Source organism: Solenopsis invicta, chromosome 4 (genome assembly GCF_016802725.1).
Source record: "Solenopsis invicta isolate M01_SB chromosome 4, UNIL_Sinv_3.0, whole genome shotgun sequence".
NCBI lineage: Eukaryota > Metazoa > Arthropoda > Insecta > Hymenoptera > Formicidae > Solenopsis > Solenopsis invicta.
In genome coordinates, this window is record NC_052667.1 from 13,351,958 (window position 1) to 13,369,372 (window position 17,415).

General features: G+C 35.6%; 1 protein-coding gene and 1 long non-coding RNA gene across 6 annotated transcripts; one reads left to right on the forward strand and one right to left on the reverse strand.

The window, feature by feature from the left end:
- The first annotated feature begins 1,710 nt into the window (after nt 1-1,710).
- LOC105205503 lies at nt 1,711-8,581 on the forward strand. 5 transcript variants are annotated; one of them, XR_005574526.1, is made up of 7 exons: nt 1,711-1,893; nt 2,052-2,297; nt 2,966-3,198; nt 3,645-3,800; nt 5,345-5,642; nt 5,751-5,918; nt 7,205-8,581. It is a non-coding gene; the product is annotated as an uncharacterized LOC105205503 (long non-coding RNA). The 5 variants fall into 5 exon arrangements; XR_005574525.1 differs by having other exon boundaries at nt 5,345-5,918; XR_005574528.1 differs by lacking the exon at nt 5,345-5,642 and having other exon boundaries at nt 7,205-8,579.
- Nucleotides 8,582-11,484: 2,903 nt separating this feature from the next.
- Nucleotides 11,485-15,692, reverse strand: LOC120357593 (uncharacterized protein K02A2.6-like). The gene is made up of 2 exons (XM_039448427.1): nt 14,756-15,692; nt 11,485-14,567 (listed from the first exon to the last, which is right to left on the reverse strand). The coding sequence occupies exons 1-2, from the start codon at nt 15,690-15,692 to the stop codon at nt 11,485-11,487; spliced, it is 4,020 nt and encodes a 1,339-aa protein (XP_039304361.1).
- Between the last annotated feature and the right edge of the window lie 1,723 nt (nt 15,693-17,415).

The window sequence follows — 17,415 nt, forward strand, 5'->3', positions numbered from 1 at the left end:
AGAAGAAATCAGTAATTTAGTTAATGAGAGCGTAATTTATAATGAGACAACATTTTCAATATCAATACATTCTGTCATATGTGATGCTCCTGCCAAATCTTTCATTACTTTTACGAAAGGACATACGGGTTATTTTAGTTGTCTAAAATATACGATTGAAGGAGATTTTATTGCTAACAGAATATGTTTCTCCAATTTTGATTACCAAGCAAGAACAGACGATAGCTTCTCTAATCAAATTCAAGAAGAACATCATCTGGGTCATTCCATTCTACTAAACATTCTACATTTTGGTGTTGTGTCTCACATATCATTTGATTACATGCATATGATATGCATTGGCGTTGTTAAAAGGTTGATAAGATTGTGGATAAGTGGTCCTCTTAAAACTAGATGTTTATTCTCGCATAAAATAAAAAATGTTTCCGAGTCTCTTCTTAACATCAGACATTTAATTCCAAAAGAATTTGCAAAAAGACCACGAGAAATACAAGATTTTGCACAGTGGAAAGCAACTGAATTAAGACAATTTTTATTATATACCGATCTTGTAATAATACGAAAAGAATTAAATTCTGTTATTTTCTCCAATTTTCTCACTTTGCACGTTGCTGTTTGTATTTTATATCAGAAAAGTACAGTCAAACACATAAAATATGCAGATAAATTATTAAAACGTTTTGTTGAATGCTTTACTAAAATTTAGGGACCTGAATTTGCGTCCCATAATATTCACGGTCTTTTACATATAGCTGATTGCGTAAAACAATTTGGATAATTAGACACTTTTAGTGCCTTCTTGTTTGAAAATTTTATGAAAAAATTGAAATCTATTTTAAGAAAATCGGATAAACCATTAGAGCAAATTAGAAATCTTTATGAGGACATGAGTTTTTGTAACATAAACTCTGACAATATAAACGTTTCAAAAATTAACGTAAAGATTCCTCACGAAAAAGGACCATTGATATCGGGTTGTTTCAGTCCACAATTTTCGAAGATTGAATTTCCTCAATTTGTTACTTCAATTAAATCTCCTGATAATTGTTGTCTCATAGAGAATGATATCGTCTGTTTAAAAAACGTTGCAACATTGATTGAAGGTAATTATATTGCAGTAGATCGTAAATTTAAAGTTGTTGAGGAACTTTACAATTATCCATGCAGTTCTGTCAATTTTGATATTTTTAAAGTCAGTCAGTTATCTGCTCTTTAAGTTTGGCCTTTGCATAAAATTAGTAAAAAATTTGTAAAATTACCATATGTAAAGAATAGTAATATAGTTTATAATATATTGCGTACTGCGTTTCATAATTTTCTTCTAAAAAAATTTATATATATAACGAGATATGTATCATATCTAAATAAATTTTTGTGCGGATGTATATATGTTTACAATACGATACTCGGGAAAATATGTTCAAAAGTTTCAGGCGGAAGATGTCGAATTCAAAGAATCAAGGATTTATCGTCGCAGAATTCTACGATGGTATCCAAGTAATACCAAAATCTACTACAAAGTGACGATGTATGCAAGTATCCCTCACATTATAAAACGGATTTAAAAATTCGGAAGGCAATTGAAAAAGAAGAAATTCCAACTTCTAATTGGTCTTCCGTTAAAATTGATTGGATTTTTGGCAAGTATTGAAATCAAATAATTTACGTTTTTTCATAATATTTTACTAATAATATTTGAAATATTTTCAGCATCTTTATGTAAAGCCGATGAGAAAGCCAAACAAGCCCTTGATACATCAAATACCGACAAAGAAAGAAGAACCAAAGAAGCGAGAAAATTAAGAGCAAAAATGGCTATGCTCTCGTCCGAAAGCAAGGAAGAATCATCTAGAGAAATTATTTTATCACGTCCTCCACGTCCTCCTGCAAAACGTAAGTACACTTTTAATTTGTTATGTTTATATTACATATATGTATACGTAAAATTTATATTTTTCATTTTTTAATTTACATTTTATTTTGTATTGAAAGGTCAATGACCGTACAATGAAAATGAATCTGGAAGTTTATCCACGATTAAATGTTCTCAGAATTCTTCCGCAGAAACGTACAGCAAATCAAAAAAGGTTTGAACACGAATCTCGAGATCATAATTCTTCGTATTCAAGAAGTGAAGAAAGACACAATAGTACTGTACACCATAAACTGGAAAATGAAGAGGATATACCAAATCGGCATGTGGATAAAACGGATGAGATCGGCCATATGCAAGACGAAGAGAGATTACAAGAAAAAAAAAAATGATAAGTTGGATAAGTCTTCATAAGATGCAATTGGTAAGTAAATATTCACCATCCAATGAATTTATGTATCATATTTTTAGAATTACATAATTTTTTTTAACAAATATTAACAGATATAAATTTTTATCAAATAAACTTGTCTCTGTATTACAGTGTTATGAATGTTATAATTGTAATACAGAGATAAGTTTGTCTTTGTATTTCACTAACTATCTATTATGCGTTTGTCCAAACAAAAACTCAGTATTTTTGAAATCTTTAATTAAACGTAAAAATATCTGATAAATTTAAAAATAATAGATATCAAACTCTTATTTTTTTAATTATTTATTTTCTATAGATTATTTCTCAAATTTTTTACATAGAATTTATTATCGTTACTATACTGTTGTAATATTACTTTAATGTTTTTAAATTACTTTTTATAATATTATATAACTTTAATAATAAATACGCGAAAACTAATAATAATAATAATAATAACAAATGTAGTATATTAAAATAGAAACTTTAAATTAAAATGTTTAAGAATTTGTATTTTATTTTGGATAAAAAAAATATTTTATAGTATATCGCAATAAACATTTCTGTTTTTTTTTGTATTTAACGCAACGTGATACTGCTAATTTCTATATTAAAATTGTGTATATATAGTATATGTATTTTATTTGTTTCTTAAATTATAGTATTTATACTTACAGTAAATCATTTAAAGAGACTGACAAGAGTAATAGCGATCATAAAATACAATATGCGGCAAACGCTTAGTATATTGGTTTTTTTGGTGAAAAGGACAAATTCAGAAACAGAAGCCAAGAACCTAGAGAATTCTTGTGAAAGCGTTGAAGACTGATTTCTGTTGTAAACTGCTGAACAATTAATGGAGGTGGAGGAAATCTTGAAACTTCATAATTCCTAAGATAATGTTGCAATAGTAAGTTAATGCATACAAATTTATATCATAAATACAGTCTAAAAATTATAACAAAAGACATAATTATGTAAAATGATTTTCTAGTAATTGAATATATGTACAGATTTGATCAAAAATATTAGACACCTTATAAGGTTTTAAATATTTTTTAACTGAAAAGATTTAAATTAAAATGTAAACCTTTGTTTCAAAAACCTTTTAAACTTACGTATAAATATCAGTAATCAATATGAAATATAGAAATAAAATAATTCCAGATTAACAAAAAAAGTATAGGTGCCTAATCATTTTGGCTAAGGCTGTATAGCATATTTCGCAATTATTCAGGTTTATAAAGTGCATTGTACAATCAATTTTAAGTAAACTTTTCCATAAAATATTATCCAACAAGACAAAAAGTTTATTATAATGTTTCATTTATTGTATGTTTCTTATTTTATATTGAGCATATATCAAATCCATCGGAGGAACTAACGTCACTGATGCCGTAAAAAAGACGTTGTATAAGTTATTCACCAATAAATCGGCGGAGAAATATAATTGGGAAGGCCGTTGCGGAAAGGAACCACTACATAAATTGAAACTAATAAAAATGATTTTTAGTAAGTACTAATACATAGTAATATTTAAATGCAAAAATTTTTGTAAACAATTAAGAAATATTTTCAAATACACAATATTAACAAATAGATTAAGAAATATGTCTGCTATTTTAATGCATACATTTTTTTATTATCTCTATCAAATTTTGAAAAGCTTTCAATAAGTTAAATTCCTCTATTATTAGTCCACGTAATATCGGTTTGTCGTCCATCGAGGTTCTATAAACTGTCTATTAATAATCTACGTAATGTTTGTTTGCTATCCACCGAGGTTCCATAAAGCTTCTATTAGTGTTCCATGTGACATCGATTATCATCTAGCAAGGCTCCACGAACCTTTTATTAATGATTCACGTAACGTCTAATAGACGTCCACTGGAAGGTCCGAACCTCCACGGCAGATGTCCAATAAGGGGTGCGCACGATTGGACACCGCACGATTGGACACCACCACTCACAGCGGCCGATGCCTAGAGTTTTTCCGTTGGTTTGGTTAGATAAGTCAAGATGATTGGTTGGTGTCCAATCGTGCTGTGTCCAAAAGAGTGTCACCCATCCAATAATAATCCATGTGACATCTTTCGAAACTCTATAAAGTCTTTACTAACGGTTCGTCATCCACTAAAGGGCCTCGCACATGAAATGCATAACAGAGCATAAGCGTAGCATAAGGCCTCTGGACCAATGGGAATCTTATGTAAATCAATATGGCGACTTTATGCTGGATACTCATTGGTCTATCGGTCTTATGTTGTGCTTATGTTATGTTATGTATTTCATGTGCGAGGCCCTTAAGGCTCCATGAACCCTTTATTAATAATCTATGTAACGTCTAATGGACGTCCAATAGACGTGCGCAGTGCGGAACTGTGGATGCGTAGTGGCCATTCATTGGACGTCCATTGGAGGTTCACTGGAAGGTTCAAATCTCCACGGCAGACGTCCATTAATAATCCATGTAACATCTGCCGAGACTCCATAAAACATCTACTAATGATTCATGTAACGTCGGTTTGTCATCCACTAAGGCTCTATGAACCCTTTATTAATGATCCACGTAACATCTAAAGCCCGTATCAGAATATGCAATTGAAAATTGAAGATTGAAGATTAAAGATTAAGCTTTGGCCAATCAAAATAAAAGGAGTTAAAATTTCCTTGTTTTGATTGGTCAAATTTCAATCTTTAATCTTCAATCTCAATCTTCAATGCGTAGTCTGATACGGGCTTTATGGACGTCCAAAACTCCACGGCTGACGTCCATCGGAGGTTTTGTTCTATGTGGGTCTCCATCTAATAAGGCTTGCAATTCGTTCTCTGCGAACTTTTTCGGTGGTTTCCCACGCTCTTTGTTTCTCACGTCAAAATCACCACTTTTGAATTTTTTGAATCACTCGAAACACTGTGTTTTACCAAAAGCATATTCACCGTAAGTTCCGACAAGTATTCGATGCAATTCTGCAGCAGTTTTCTTCAAATGATAACAGAAAACCGATGCTGTCCGCAAATCGTAGATTGTAGGTACAAAATTCGACATGTTTAAGGTTATAGAAAAATCTACCGGTGTATGGAACTTGGGTTGTTGTGTGTTGAAAATCTTCATCAGCTGTTAGAGGAAGATGATGGCGCTGCAGAAGCGGTCTTACGATCCCTAAACTGATGGCTAGCACTATCTATAGGGATATTCCGGTTCCATACTTTTACACCCTATACTGTGCCTAGGAGTTTTTCAGCTACTTCCGAATTAACGTCAACTGGTCGCATGCCGATAGTGCGGTGATAACGCTTGTTGTAATCCGACACCAGGCGCGGCAGTTCGTCGACTTGTGCGACTCATTAAGTGTAAACATATGCCACATATTGTTTTTAAGTGTGCGATTCCACCTCTCTATTATAGATGCTTTTAAAACTGAGTATGTAGAATAATGATTAATGTCATGTTTTTTTAAGAGTTTCTGCACATTGGCGTTGTAAAACTTCTTGCCTATATCAGTTTGCAAATTTTTCGGACATCTCCCTCTTTCTCGAATTATCTTGGCGATTACATCAGCCGTCTCGCGCCCGGCCTTGCTTTTGAACGGTACTGCCCAGGCGTATTTACTCAACGCATCGATGATGGTAAGTATGTAATTATGATCTCTATTATACTTTGAATAGAAACACATCTCGACGATATCAGCTTACCACAGATCGTCGAATCCTTTGATTATAACGCGTCTTCTAGGAAAATTGCGTCTAGCTGGCGCGTGTAATTCTTCGACGATTTGTCGCCTCGCGGAGCTTATTGTTTTCTTCGAGAAACTCATATTTCGACGCGTAAACAAATTGTACTACGACTGACTTGTTTAGCAGTTACGTGATGTAATTTATAATGCCAAAATTGCAAAGTTTCCTCTACTTTAAAAAAAAAACGTTAATTGTCAAAACGTTATCTTTTTTCTCCGTTTATTAGTATTTTCTGTCTTTCTTTAATAACTATTGTTTGTCTTCCGGTTTCTGTCGATTAGATAATTTTTTATACTCATTCTTGACTTGATCTATGGCCATTTGATAACCATCCTTCATTCGTTCTTGTGTCTTTTTATAGCGATCCTGAGCCGATCGATAATTGTCTGACAACCGTTCTGGAACCGTCCGATTTTTATTTAAGAATCGTTCAAAGTCATTCGTTAGACGTTCACAACCGTCTTTTCGACGTTCATTGCCGCTCATTTTGTCGTTTATCGCAATGTTCGCACGTCCTTCTCAAACAAAGTCAACCTCTCGTCTAACTCGTGGGTATGCGATTTAATTTATAATTATGCCTGCTTCACGAAGTTCTTCCACGATGAATAACATCTCGTTGCCGTGAGCGTCATTGCCTGCTCGATGTGAAGCGTCTACACGCAGAGAAAAGATTAGCCAACAAAGCTAAAATTTAATTGTAGCAACTAAGATGTGTTTTTAAAATAGGGACAGCTAATATCGTTGCTGCCGGAGCTAAATTTATTAGTTATTAAAATTAGCAGTTACAGTTACAAGAAATATTTGCTGCCAGAACCAAATAATGTTTAGTGAATGCGTATAAAGTTTCATGCCCCTAAGTCCCTCTCTACAATAGTAGTAAGCCTTAAGCCATAAGAAATTGACCAATCATAGTTGAATATGAGGAGAATAATCGACTGGTCAATTTTTACAATTTAAGGCTTGCAACATTAATTGTAGATCGGGACTAAGATATTGAGGAATAGCTGCCACTTTTTTAGCTACACGTATTAAAACACACATTTTATTTTAGCTAATAAAACTGTATTTTGCAGCAAATATATTTTATCTTTAATAGTCAATTTTTAGCATTGATAGAAAATATCAAACTAGCTACTGATATTTAGTTACTACTTCTAAGTCATTTTTTTTCCATGTAGCAAGGACGGGAGAGCGCATGCGTGAGCGGGTGGCAGCGGCGGTGGGTGGTGGTGAAGGATGGCAGGTGCCGGCGGCGGGTGGCGGATCGCGCCAGCGAACCCCGCGTTAGACTGCGCGCATCCCCTCCACACACCACGAAAATTCCTCCTTGGGCAAACTGCAACAGGATGGGAGAGCGCATGCGCAAGCGAACGAGATATCGCGCATGGAGTAGCAAACGAGCGAGCGAGAGAGATCGCGCACGGAATAGCGAACTTTACTAAAAGAGAGATATCTTGCAAGATTCGACATGCCACTAGGCGACAACCGCGCACGACAGAAAGCTCACGTAACATAAACAAATCTAAATATTATCTTAACGCATCATTAGAAGCCGAAGGAGCTGTTCGGCGCTTCTCTTTCTCTTGCATCCACCTTGACCAAAAATTATTAAAGGAGAACGAGCAGTGGCGGCGGCGGCGGCGGTCCCGCGAAAATAGCCGCACACACTCCACAAAATATTCGCCATCGTATCGCTAGTCTTATTCTCCTCCACCCCCTGGTGATGACAGACATTGAAAGAAACCACCGCTTTCAAAAGTACAGTCATACCACCCCCCCTCCCGCGGTGTGATTTATTATGTTTATGTAAACAGAGGGACAAGTACATGGTCTAGGTTTACAATAAATGGTCAGTTGCTTCCACGCGGTACATTTCAAAGATGTCAGGTTTATTTAAACATCGGCCAAGAACATAGTCCTTATTTATTTAAACATTGGCGACGATTATCGCTAACTCTATTTAATCGTTGTCACTGTTTATTTAAACATTAGGCTTGTTTTCTATTCCTGCACTAGACTGCACTGGAACGTTCCTTCTTGCTTTCGCTAACTTTGAAACATCTATCTATTTCATTTTAAGTGTACACTTATTTAGAGAGTTCAGGAACAGAAAACAAACGGATTGATTACGCAGAATTACACCGGATATCATCCTTCCCCCGGTTAGGTTAACCCACGTATCCCCGGTTAAATCCTCCCTCGCCCCACCCTCACCCGGTTTGGTCCACCCGCGTGACCTTATCTCCGGTTAAGTCCCTCCACACGGCGCAAAAAATTGCCCCCTTTCCCCGCACTCCCCCTGAGATCTCTGAGTTAGAATCCGTTATTACTAATAATTTCTGGCTGAACGGCTAGAGCACAAAAATTGCGATTAGAGCAATTAATTAGCACATAAAGAGCACTAAATCCTCTGTACGTTTCATGTAATTGTGCCCATGCTGATGGGCTAGCTTTATAGACATCTCCTTTCTTCAATTTCGATGTTAGATATTGTCCTAAAAATTATGTATATAAATTATTTTATGTATTATTTTATATATTAATTGTTATTTGTATACTTACAAACATATATTAAAATAAAAATTTACGTTTTATGTAAATATACTCATTTGTTATTTGTATACTTACAAACATATATTAAAATAAAAATTTACGTTTTATGTAAACAAGAATCACGAAGATACTGCATAGAGTGATAATGTGGCCAATTCGTCGAAACATCTTTCCGGACAGACCCACTTGCTTGATGCTCAGAGTGTATAATTTTTTTGAACGTATCATGAAGACTTTTAAATTTTAATTTTAGTTTGTTTGTATTAAATTTTTCTGTGACAAACATGTTATTCACCAAAAATCATTTTTTTACTTTGTACTTTTTAAAAAAAGGTCGTAAATTTTTTCTTACCGTTGAAAATTTGTGCAATTTTTTCCTATAATTACTTTTTAATTTTTCCATTTCTCTCTTTTAATGGTAATGCATAATTCCACAATGTAGACCTACTTTGTATTTCAAGTATCAAAGTTTCTTCGTCATCAAAATTAAATTTTGATGTTTTTCTGTATGCTGAATTTTATTTGTAGCTGCTTATGTAGTTACTAACATAAATTATTTTCATATAAAAATATTTGAGAGACAGCAAATAATTAAAATAAAAAGTTAATGAAATAAAAAATGTAATTATTGAACTTTAAAGAATGTTAATACACTAATGATATTTTTGTTTGTTTAGGCTTAGGTTTAACTTACCTTGTTGAAATGATTCTGCCAGAATTTTTTCCTGATTATTAATTGCACTACGTCGAATAATTGTAGTATCATCATCTACAATAATTAATATTATATTAGGCAACAATAATTGATACTATATTAAAATATATAATTATGTTTGTTAAAATGCAATAAAATTTAAGTCAATTTATTTAATATTGGATAAAAATATAAAGCATTTTCGTCTATCAGATAGTTATAGTCTTCTAAACAAGAATGATTTTTTAAATTTTTAGCTTCACATATTTCCTCACATATCCCACAAGTGTGAACAATTTTAAATTTCTTGGAAAAATATATAAAATTATAAAAAATATTACAATTATAACGCTGGTGGTTTTCGTGCGGTGCGGTAGGATTCAGGATACGGTTGCGGATAAGCTTGCCGGATTGGCCGGGTTCGGTAGAGTAATCGCACTCGGAATTAGACGACAAAACACTAGATCTTTATTCAAGACTTTGTAGTTACATGTAGTCAGATAGTTTGTTGACTTGAACGCCTCGCGACAAGTGGACTTAGCCTAAGCGGGGACGCGATTGGTTCTCGGTGGTCGCGACGACGAATCGCCTCTGAGCGGTCCGAAATGCTAGCTCTGGTAACGAAAAATGTACGGTGCCGCGCGGAGTCACAAAACGTTAAGTGAGAACCGAAAAGAAAAACAAAATAAGAATCAAATTATTACAACTGCGATAATACGGACAAAATGATAAAGTCGCTGATAATTCTAACTTAAACTAATCGCGTGGTTTTAAACGGATACGGTGTCGGGGTGATCGGGGAGCCGCGGAACGCGGGATCGGAACGGCGGTGGCGATTCCGCGCCTCGCCCGAGCCGCCTCGTGCAAAGTGAGGCGAAGATATCGTCAGAGCGCGGATGCCCTGACGATGCTTTAGGTTACAAGTGAGTCTTCCCTGAGGGAGAGGACGGAGGAGATTGGCCAGGGACACCTAGTCTGCGGACTCGACGAGGATGCTCCTCGTGGACGGTGATTCGCCGAGGATACTCGGCTACGGAGCGCGGCGAGGATGCTCGCCGTGATTGGTTGCGGAGCGGTGTTCGGTATTTCGGTGTTAGCCGTGGATCCTTAGCTAACCGGGACGACGAGGATTCTCGTCGAGGGGTCTGGATGAGGCGAGTATTCTCGTCCTTTTGGGAGTCGGAGTTGCGGTCGAGGATTCTCGACCTGTCAGACCGGGAAGATCTAACTCGGCGTTCCCACTGCCGGCTTATATATCCGAACGCACGGTTGGGTGGACCAATCCGCGCGTTCGGTCGGCTGGCCCGGAGTGGAAACGTTGCCGAACGCCACGGGCGGCGCGCGTTGCGGTGACACGACCATGTAATACTTCCACCATGATCGCGACTGCAGGTTAGCTCGGTCGCGCACGTGGCGTCTGCCGGTGTTTTGCTCGGGTGGACGGAGCGGAGTGGCAGTGCGCGCGAGGTGGAGGGGCGTTTCGTTACACAATAGAGATATGTTTTTGGACCGATAGTGTAACAACACAATGATAATAAGAAACCCTTCTTTGGTCGCAGCTAGATCTTAGTGCCTATATTTATTTGTGTGATTTTATATACTTTTACGAATTCAACCAGAATGTGCGCCGAATTTTTTCGGGTCGTAACACAGCATGTCGAATAAGAATTAGTAATATCACAATTTTTATTAAATTAATTAATTTAATATAATAATTAATGCTGATTTGCATCTATATACCCATTCCCTCTGAAAAAACTGTAAAAAAATTTATTGCAAAAAAATAACACCCCACCCAGGGTTCGAACCTGGCACCTCCGGAATCTCCGGTCCCAGCGTCTTATCACCAAAAAGTATTACATTGAACAACTTTTCATATTATAACATAACTTAAAAGTTACATGTTGTAACGACAATTTTAGGGGTGCAGTCAGCATCAACGATTTGATAGAGATACTTCCTTTTTATTATTACGTCCGAAAAAGATACATAACAACAATACAGTCTTGAATCATATATATCTGAACAGAGAGGCTCCGCATGCCGGAAAAGCAGCATGCGCCATCTGACCAATCTGAAGGGAGATCAGCCATCAATCAAATATCGACCAATAGAAAATCATAATAATTCTCCCACACTTAAAAGAAAAACATGAATATCTTCTGAAAATTAAATAGTATGTGATAATAGCATGGAATAATAAGAGGAATATTATTTTAAAATGTAGTTGTTTAAGTGTGATGGCGCCTTGCGTCTAACAGTATTTGGTAATGTTCTTGGTTGATCTACAGGAGGTCCTTCTGGTGAATCTTCAGGTAGAATGGCGACTGAAGCTGGTGGAGCTGGCTCCGAATACTCCATATAGTGACCCAGTTCCGCAAAGAATTTTTCTTCTGGTTTGATCTCTTCTTCCCCTCCTTTAGTATCTGGTGCAAATCGAACTTCTTTTTTTTTTACTTCCGTGCTGCGTAATTGATCGATGTGTATTTTGAAAATGTACCCATCGTCTAATTTGATAAGATAATGGAGTTGACCAAGCTTCCTGATGACGGTACCAAACTTCCATGTAGGCTTTAAGTTCGTATAATATCGTGCCTGTACTCTCTCTCCTACTGATAAACTGCGAGTGCCTGGAATTTTCTGGTAATTACTCGTCTTCTTGCATGGTTTGAGAGCATCTAATTTAATCCGGATAGCACGATGGAGATAAAGTTCCGCTGGAGACTTCCCGCATGCGAGTGGAGTAGCCCTGTATCTAAATAAGATTTCTCGAACCTTTTGGTTTAATGTTAGGTTTTCATCTTTCATGGATTTGAGACGTTGTTTTAGTGTTTGAATGTTTCTTTCGGCGAGTCCGTTGGTAGCAGGATGTCCTGGCGCTATGAATTTTTGGAAGATACCGCTTTCACGAGAAAATTGCTTGAATATTTCACTGACAAATATTGTTGCATTATCGGAGACCATAACATCAGGAAATCCGTGGATTGAGAAAATATCTTTTAGAAGTTCGATGGTCTTTTCTGATGTTGGTGCTTCCTTGATGATTCGAATTTCAGCCCATTTAGATCGAGCATCTACTACTACTAAAAAATAATGGTTCTCGAATGGACCTGCATAATCTATGTGAATACGGTTCCAGTTAGATGTCGGTTGTTCCCATTGATGTAATGGAGCTTTTGCCGGACTGGTTTTTACTTCTGCGCAGTTTTGGCATGATTTTACTATTCGTTCGATATCTCGATCGATTCCTTTCCAAATGCAATAACGACGTGCTAGCTGTTTCATTTTTGTAATGCCAACATTCGTTTTATGCAATTCTTCGAGGATTTGTGGTTGTAGGATTTTCGGGATAACTACGCGTTGTCCTTTGAATAATATTCCTGCTTCGAGAGTATATTCGATGTCATCGGCTTCTTCGCTGAGTAGTTTCCTTTTAATTTTTGAAAGAGTTTCATCCTTATCGGTTTCTTGTATAATATTTTCGGCTGTAATATTTTTAGATGAAATTTCGAAAATAGTTAAATAACATAGTTGGTGGACTTCTTCATTGATGGCAATATCCGTTGAATAATATTTTTGATCTACTGGAGCTCTGGATAAACAATCTACATTGATATTTTCAGATCCCTTTTTATATTCGACTTCGTAGTCAAATCCTGATAAAAATGATGCATATCTAAGTAATCGAGCTGAGGTCATAGTTGGTAATTTATTATTCTGGTGAAAAATTCTAGTGAGAGGTCGATTATCAGTTATTAGTTTAAATTTGCGACCATACACGTACATAAAGAATCGATTGACTGCAAAAATGATTGCGAGCGCTTCACGATCAAGTTGACTGTAATTTCTTTCTTCGGACGTTAGTGATCTAGATGCGAATGCAATCGGTTTTTCGATGCCATCAATAATGTGCGATAAAACTCCTGCGATGCCTGTAGGACTAACATCACATGTAATAACTATAGGGAGTTCTGGTTCGTATGGTGTTAGTACTTGATCGCTTGAAATTTCATTTTTAAGTTTTATAAATGCATTTTCACAGCTATTATTCCATTTGAATTTCGAATCTTTTAAGAGTAATTTCCTTAATGGATATGTAATTGTTGATGCGTTTGGAATAAAATTGGAATAATAGGTTACCATATCTAAGAAACGGCGTACATCTCCAACGTTGGATGGTCTCGGCATGTTAATTATGGCTTCGATTTTCTTTGGAGATTTTGAAATTTTGTTGAATCCAATATTGTGCCCAAGGTATTCAATTTCTTCTTGGAAGAATAAGCATTTGCTTTTATTAAGATGTAGATCATATTCCTTTAAGCGTTGTAAACAGGCATATAAATTTTGTTGACATTCTTCCTTGGTAGATCCATGGACAATAATGTCATCAAAATATGCCAGAGTTTTATTGAGGCCCGATAGAATTTGATCTATGATGCAGTTGAATTCTGATGGTGCTGTTTTTATTCCAAATGAGAGCCTATTCATTCGATATGTGCCTCGGTGAATAGAAATAGTTTGAATTTCACTGCTTTTTCTGTCGACTTGCAAGTGTAAATATGCTTTGAATAAATCGAGACGGCAAAAATAATGTGAATCCCGGAGACTATTTAATATTTCGTCGATTCGTCTAATTGGATAGTTTGCAGATACTAGTCTCTGGTTTACTCCAATTTTGTAATCTACGCACAAGCGAACATCTCCATTGACTTTTGGAATAACTACTAGAGGCGATCCCCAGTCGCTCAAGTTTACTTTTGAAATGATACCTGCTGCTTCAAGATCGTCAAGTTCCTTTTCGACTTTTTCCCGTAATGCATATGGTACTTCTCTTTCCTTATGAAAAATCGATTTTGCACCTTCTCGCAATTGGAGTGAAATTGTGACCTTTGGTACACATCCTATCTTTTCTTCGAAAATTTCAGGAAATTGATTAACTATATCTTCGATATTGTTGATTAATTGATTCTGAGAATGGTTGATGTTGTTCCTTTCTTCGTTGTCGATTTCTTGAAGATTTATGCCTAGATGTCGAATCCATGTACGTCCTAAGAGTGGTGCCAATTCATTCGACACAACGTATAGTTTTTCGCGTGATACCTTTCCTTTATATCGAACTTCGACTTCAATTTCTCCATCTGGAAGAAATACATTTTGTGTATATGACCGGAATGCAATTGTAGATTTTTGGGGGTTGATTTTTAGTTTAAGCTTTTCAAATTCTTTTCGTGGAAGTAATGTAACTCCTGCTCCTGAATCAACTTCAAAAGTTTGAGGTTGTCCTTCGATATTGACTGTAACAAAATACTTTTTGGAATTATTGCGTTCTGTATTTTGATTTCCGTATATATCGATAATATGGTTAACTCCGTAAGTTGATATGTCATCTTGTGTATAATTAGTTTCTGTATTAGCTTCTGTGTTTGATTTATTTGCATTAAGAAGTGATCGTATACACACCTTTGATAAATGCCAGACTTACTACATGCAGTACATTTTAAAGTTGATATTTTTATTCGGCAATCTTTTGCTAAGTGATTGTTGTTTCCGCAACGTAGACATAATCCCTCGATACCTAGTCGCTTGTAGTCAATCCTTGATTTGGATCTGGGTCGGTGATTATGTCTTGATGGATTTTTCTCGCTGTTTCTTTTCCTTGATGTTGAAGTATCACGTCTGGATTTCTGTTGCTTTATTACTTTGTTAACGTCTTCTGTGTTAAATGAATGTACGGCTGGCTGGTTTTTTGAAAGTTCACGGCTGTTGATTTTTGAAGCTTCCAGTGCTAGGGCTTTCTCTGAAATTTCTTTGAACGTGGAGACATTGGATTGAAGTAGCTGTTCACGAATTGAATTATCTTTTATACCTCTAATAAACTGTGCACGTAAGAAAATTTCTGCAATAGAAACTTTACAGTCGCATGGTGATATAAATTCACAATCAGCAATGTCCCGGCGTAGAAGTGCTGTGTATTTGGCTAACAATTGATTTTCGTTTTGATACGTTGACAGAAATCGATGTTGTGCAACTAAAATATTCTTTTTAGGACACAAGTGTTTTTCTAAGACTTCTACGAGATTTCGGTATTCTAGCGTTGTGGGCATTTGAGGAGCTACTAATGCTGCTAACATATTATAGTATGTAGCACCGATAGAATTTAAGAGCATTTTTGCACATAGTGCTTTGTCTGATGCAACACCTTTGATTTGTAAGTAATTTTCAAATCGTTGACGATAGTACCTGAAGCTTTCCTTCTTGGCGTCGAAATTTTCGAATGACGGTAAAAGTGTAGTATTGATTAGAGGTTGGGTATCTTGCTGAGAGTTCCCTTGAGGTTGGGCGGATAATACACGTGTGATTAACTGCTGCTGGCTCTGATTTATTAAGGATAAGAATTGTTGAAACTGTGCCTGATCCATGGTTGATTATTTATTTGTTTCCTTATCTCGTTCGATATGTCAGATTTTTTTTTTTCCACCTCGTCGCCAAAATTGTTGTAACGACAATTTTAGGGGTGCAGTCAGCATCAACGATTTGATAGAGATACTTCCTTTTTATTATTACGTCCGAAAAAGATACATAACAACAATACAGTCTTGAATCATATATATCTGAACAGAGAGGCTCCGCATGCCGGAAAAACAGCATGCGCCATCTGACCAATCTGAAGGGAGATCAGCCATCAAACAAATATCGACTAATAGAAAATCATAATATTACATTTTTTAGTAAACTGGCTACAAGATTTTATTTTCATAATTACAATTTTTTACTTTTAAATTAATAATAAAAATGTTTATATTGCACTGTATTGCACAAAACTCGCTGCACTGTTGTTGACGCTAGAAATTAGAAAAATCCAACTTCTTTCTTTTGACGCTAAAGTTAAAGTGGCGTCTAGTGACGTCACGTAAAGATGCCGAACGCTGTTTGTCAGCGTCTCATGAATTTGCACCTTTAGTCATTGAGCAGTATGTTATGGTCAATTTTTCGTCACACAGAAAATTTTTGACCATTTCGGATCAAAATAAACTCATTTTGATTTTCTGTTGATCTTGGTATGTTCCTTGGGTTTATACATATTTATTTTGATTGATAATATTTTTAATCCAATAAATTGGATCAACTCCGTACCATGAAAATGTAACCCATAACTTCCCTGCCTGCACCGAACGTAACAGAAACGTTTTGATCACAAAGTCGCAGAAAATATGATACGTCTTGTGCACGTCGCTGCGACGTAACTAAATAATTTGAATGTTTCAATTAATTAGCTGTGTGTTGAATTTTCTTTTGTATTATGGCTTATATTTTAAAGATAAATAATATTTCAATTTAAAAAAATGATGTTTTTCATTTAATGTAATTAAATTTAACACGTAATTGTGAAGACGTTACGTAAAGTAATGTACAGTTGGGAAATACTATCGCGGTATCCGGCTATCCGGTAAAAATCACTATCCGATGCATCTCTCATAATTATTTCCTTAATTATGCAATTATAGTCACAAATACTTTTTTCTCTGCGTAGTACACAAAACCGTCACTAGATGGCTTTTATGGCGTTTTCTCGTAAGAAAAAAAACACGTAAATAGTATAAAAGGCGGAGCATTATGAGATTTTTCACCGATGTTCTATTATAGTAGAATAATTTTTCTGATGAATTCCCTTAAAAATGAAATCAAGTAGAAGATGTTTTAATTTACTATATGATTAAAATTCTTAACATTCTTAAACTTCTAATATTTGGAACCATACAAACATAATAGATGTATAACTATACATAAAAGGTAAAATATTATAATTCAGAATTATTATAATATATAGTTTGCACCGAAAACCACTATAAATTACAGTTGAATTATGGTAACTGCAATCATTCTCTTCTCTCACAAGAAGAAGATCAGGTGAGTCACCCTGGGATTTTGATCCCAATTTTTTTAGTTATTCTGGAGACGAAAAAAAAGTTTACGTCTCCCGGCGTTTGATCAAATAGGCCTTAGTTTCGAAATAATAAATTTGTGAAAATTGGCCATACCGCGGCGCACCATATGAGTCTTCCCGACTGTTCCCCCCCCCTTTTTTTTATAACGGAGAGGAAATGCGTTACCGCATACCCCAGACCTCGGGGGAGGCCCGGC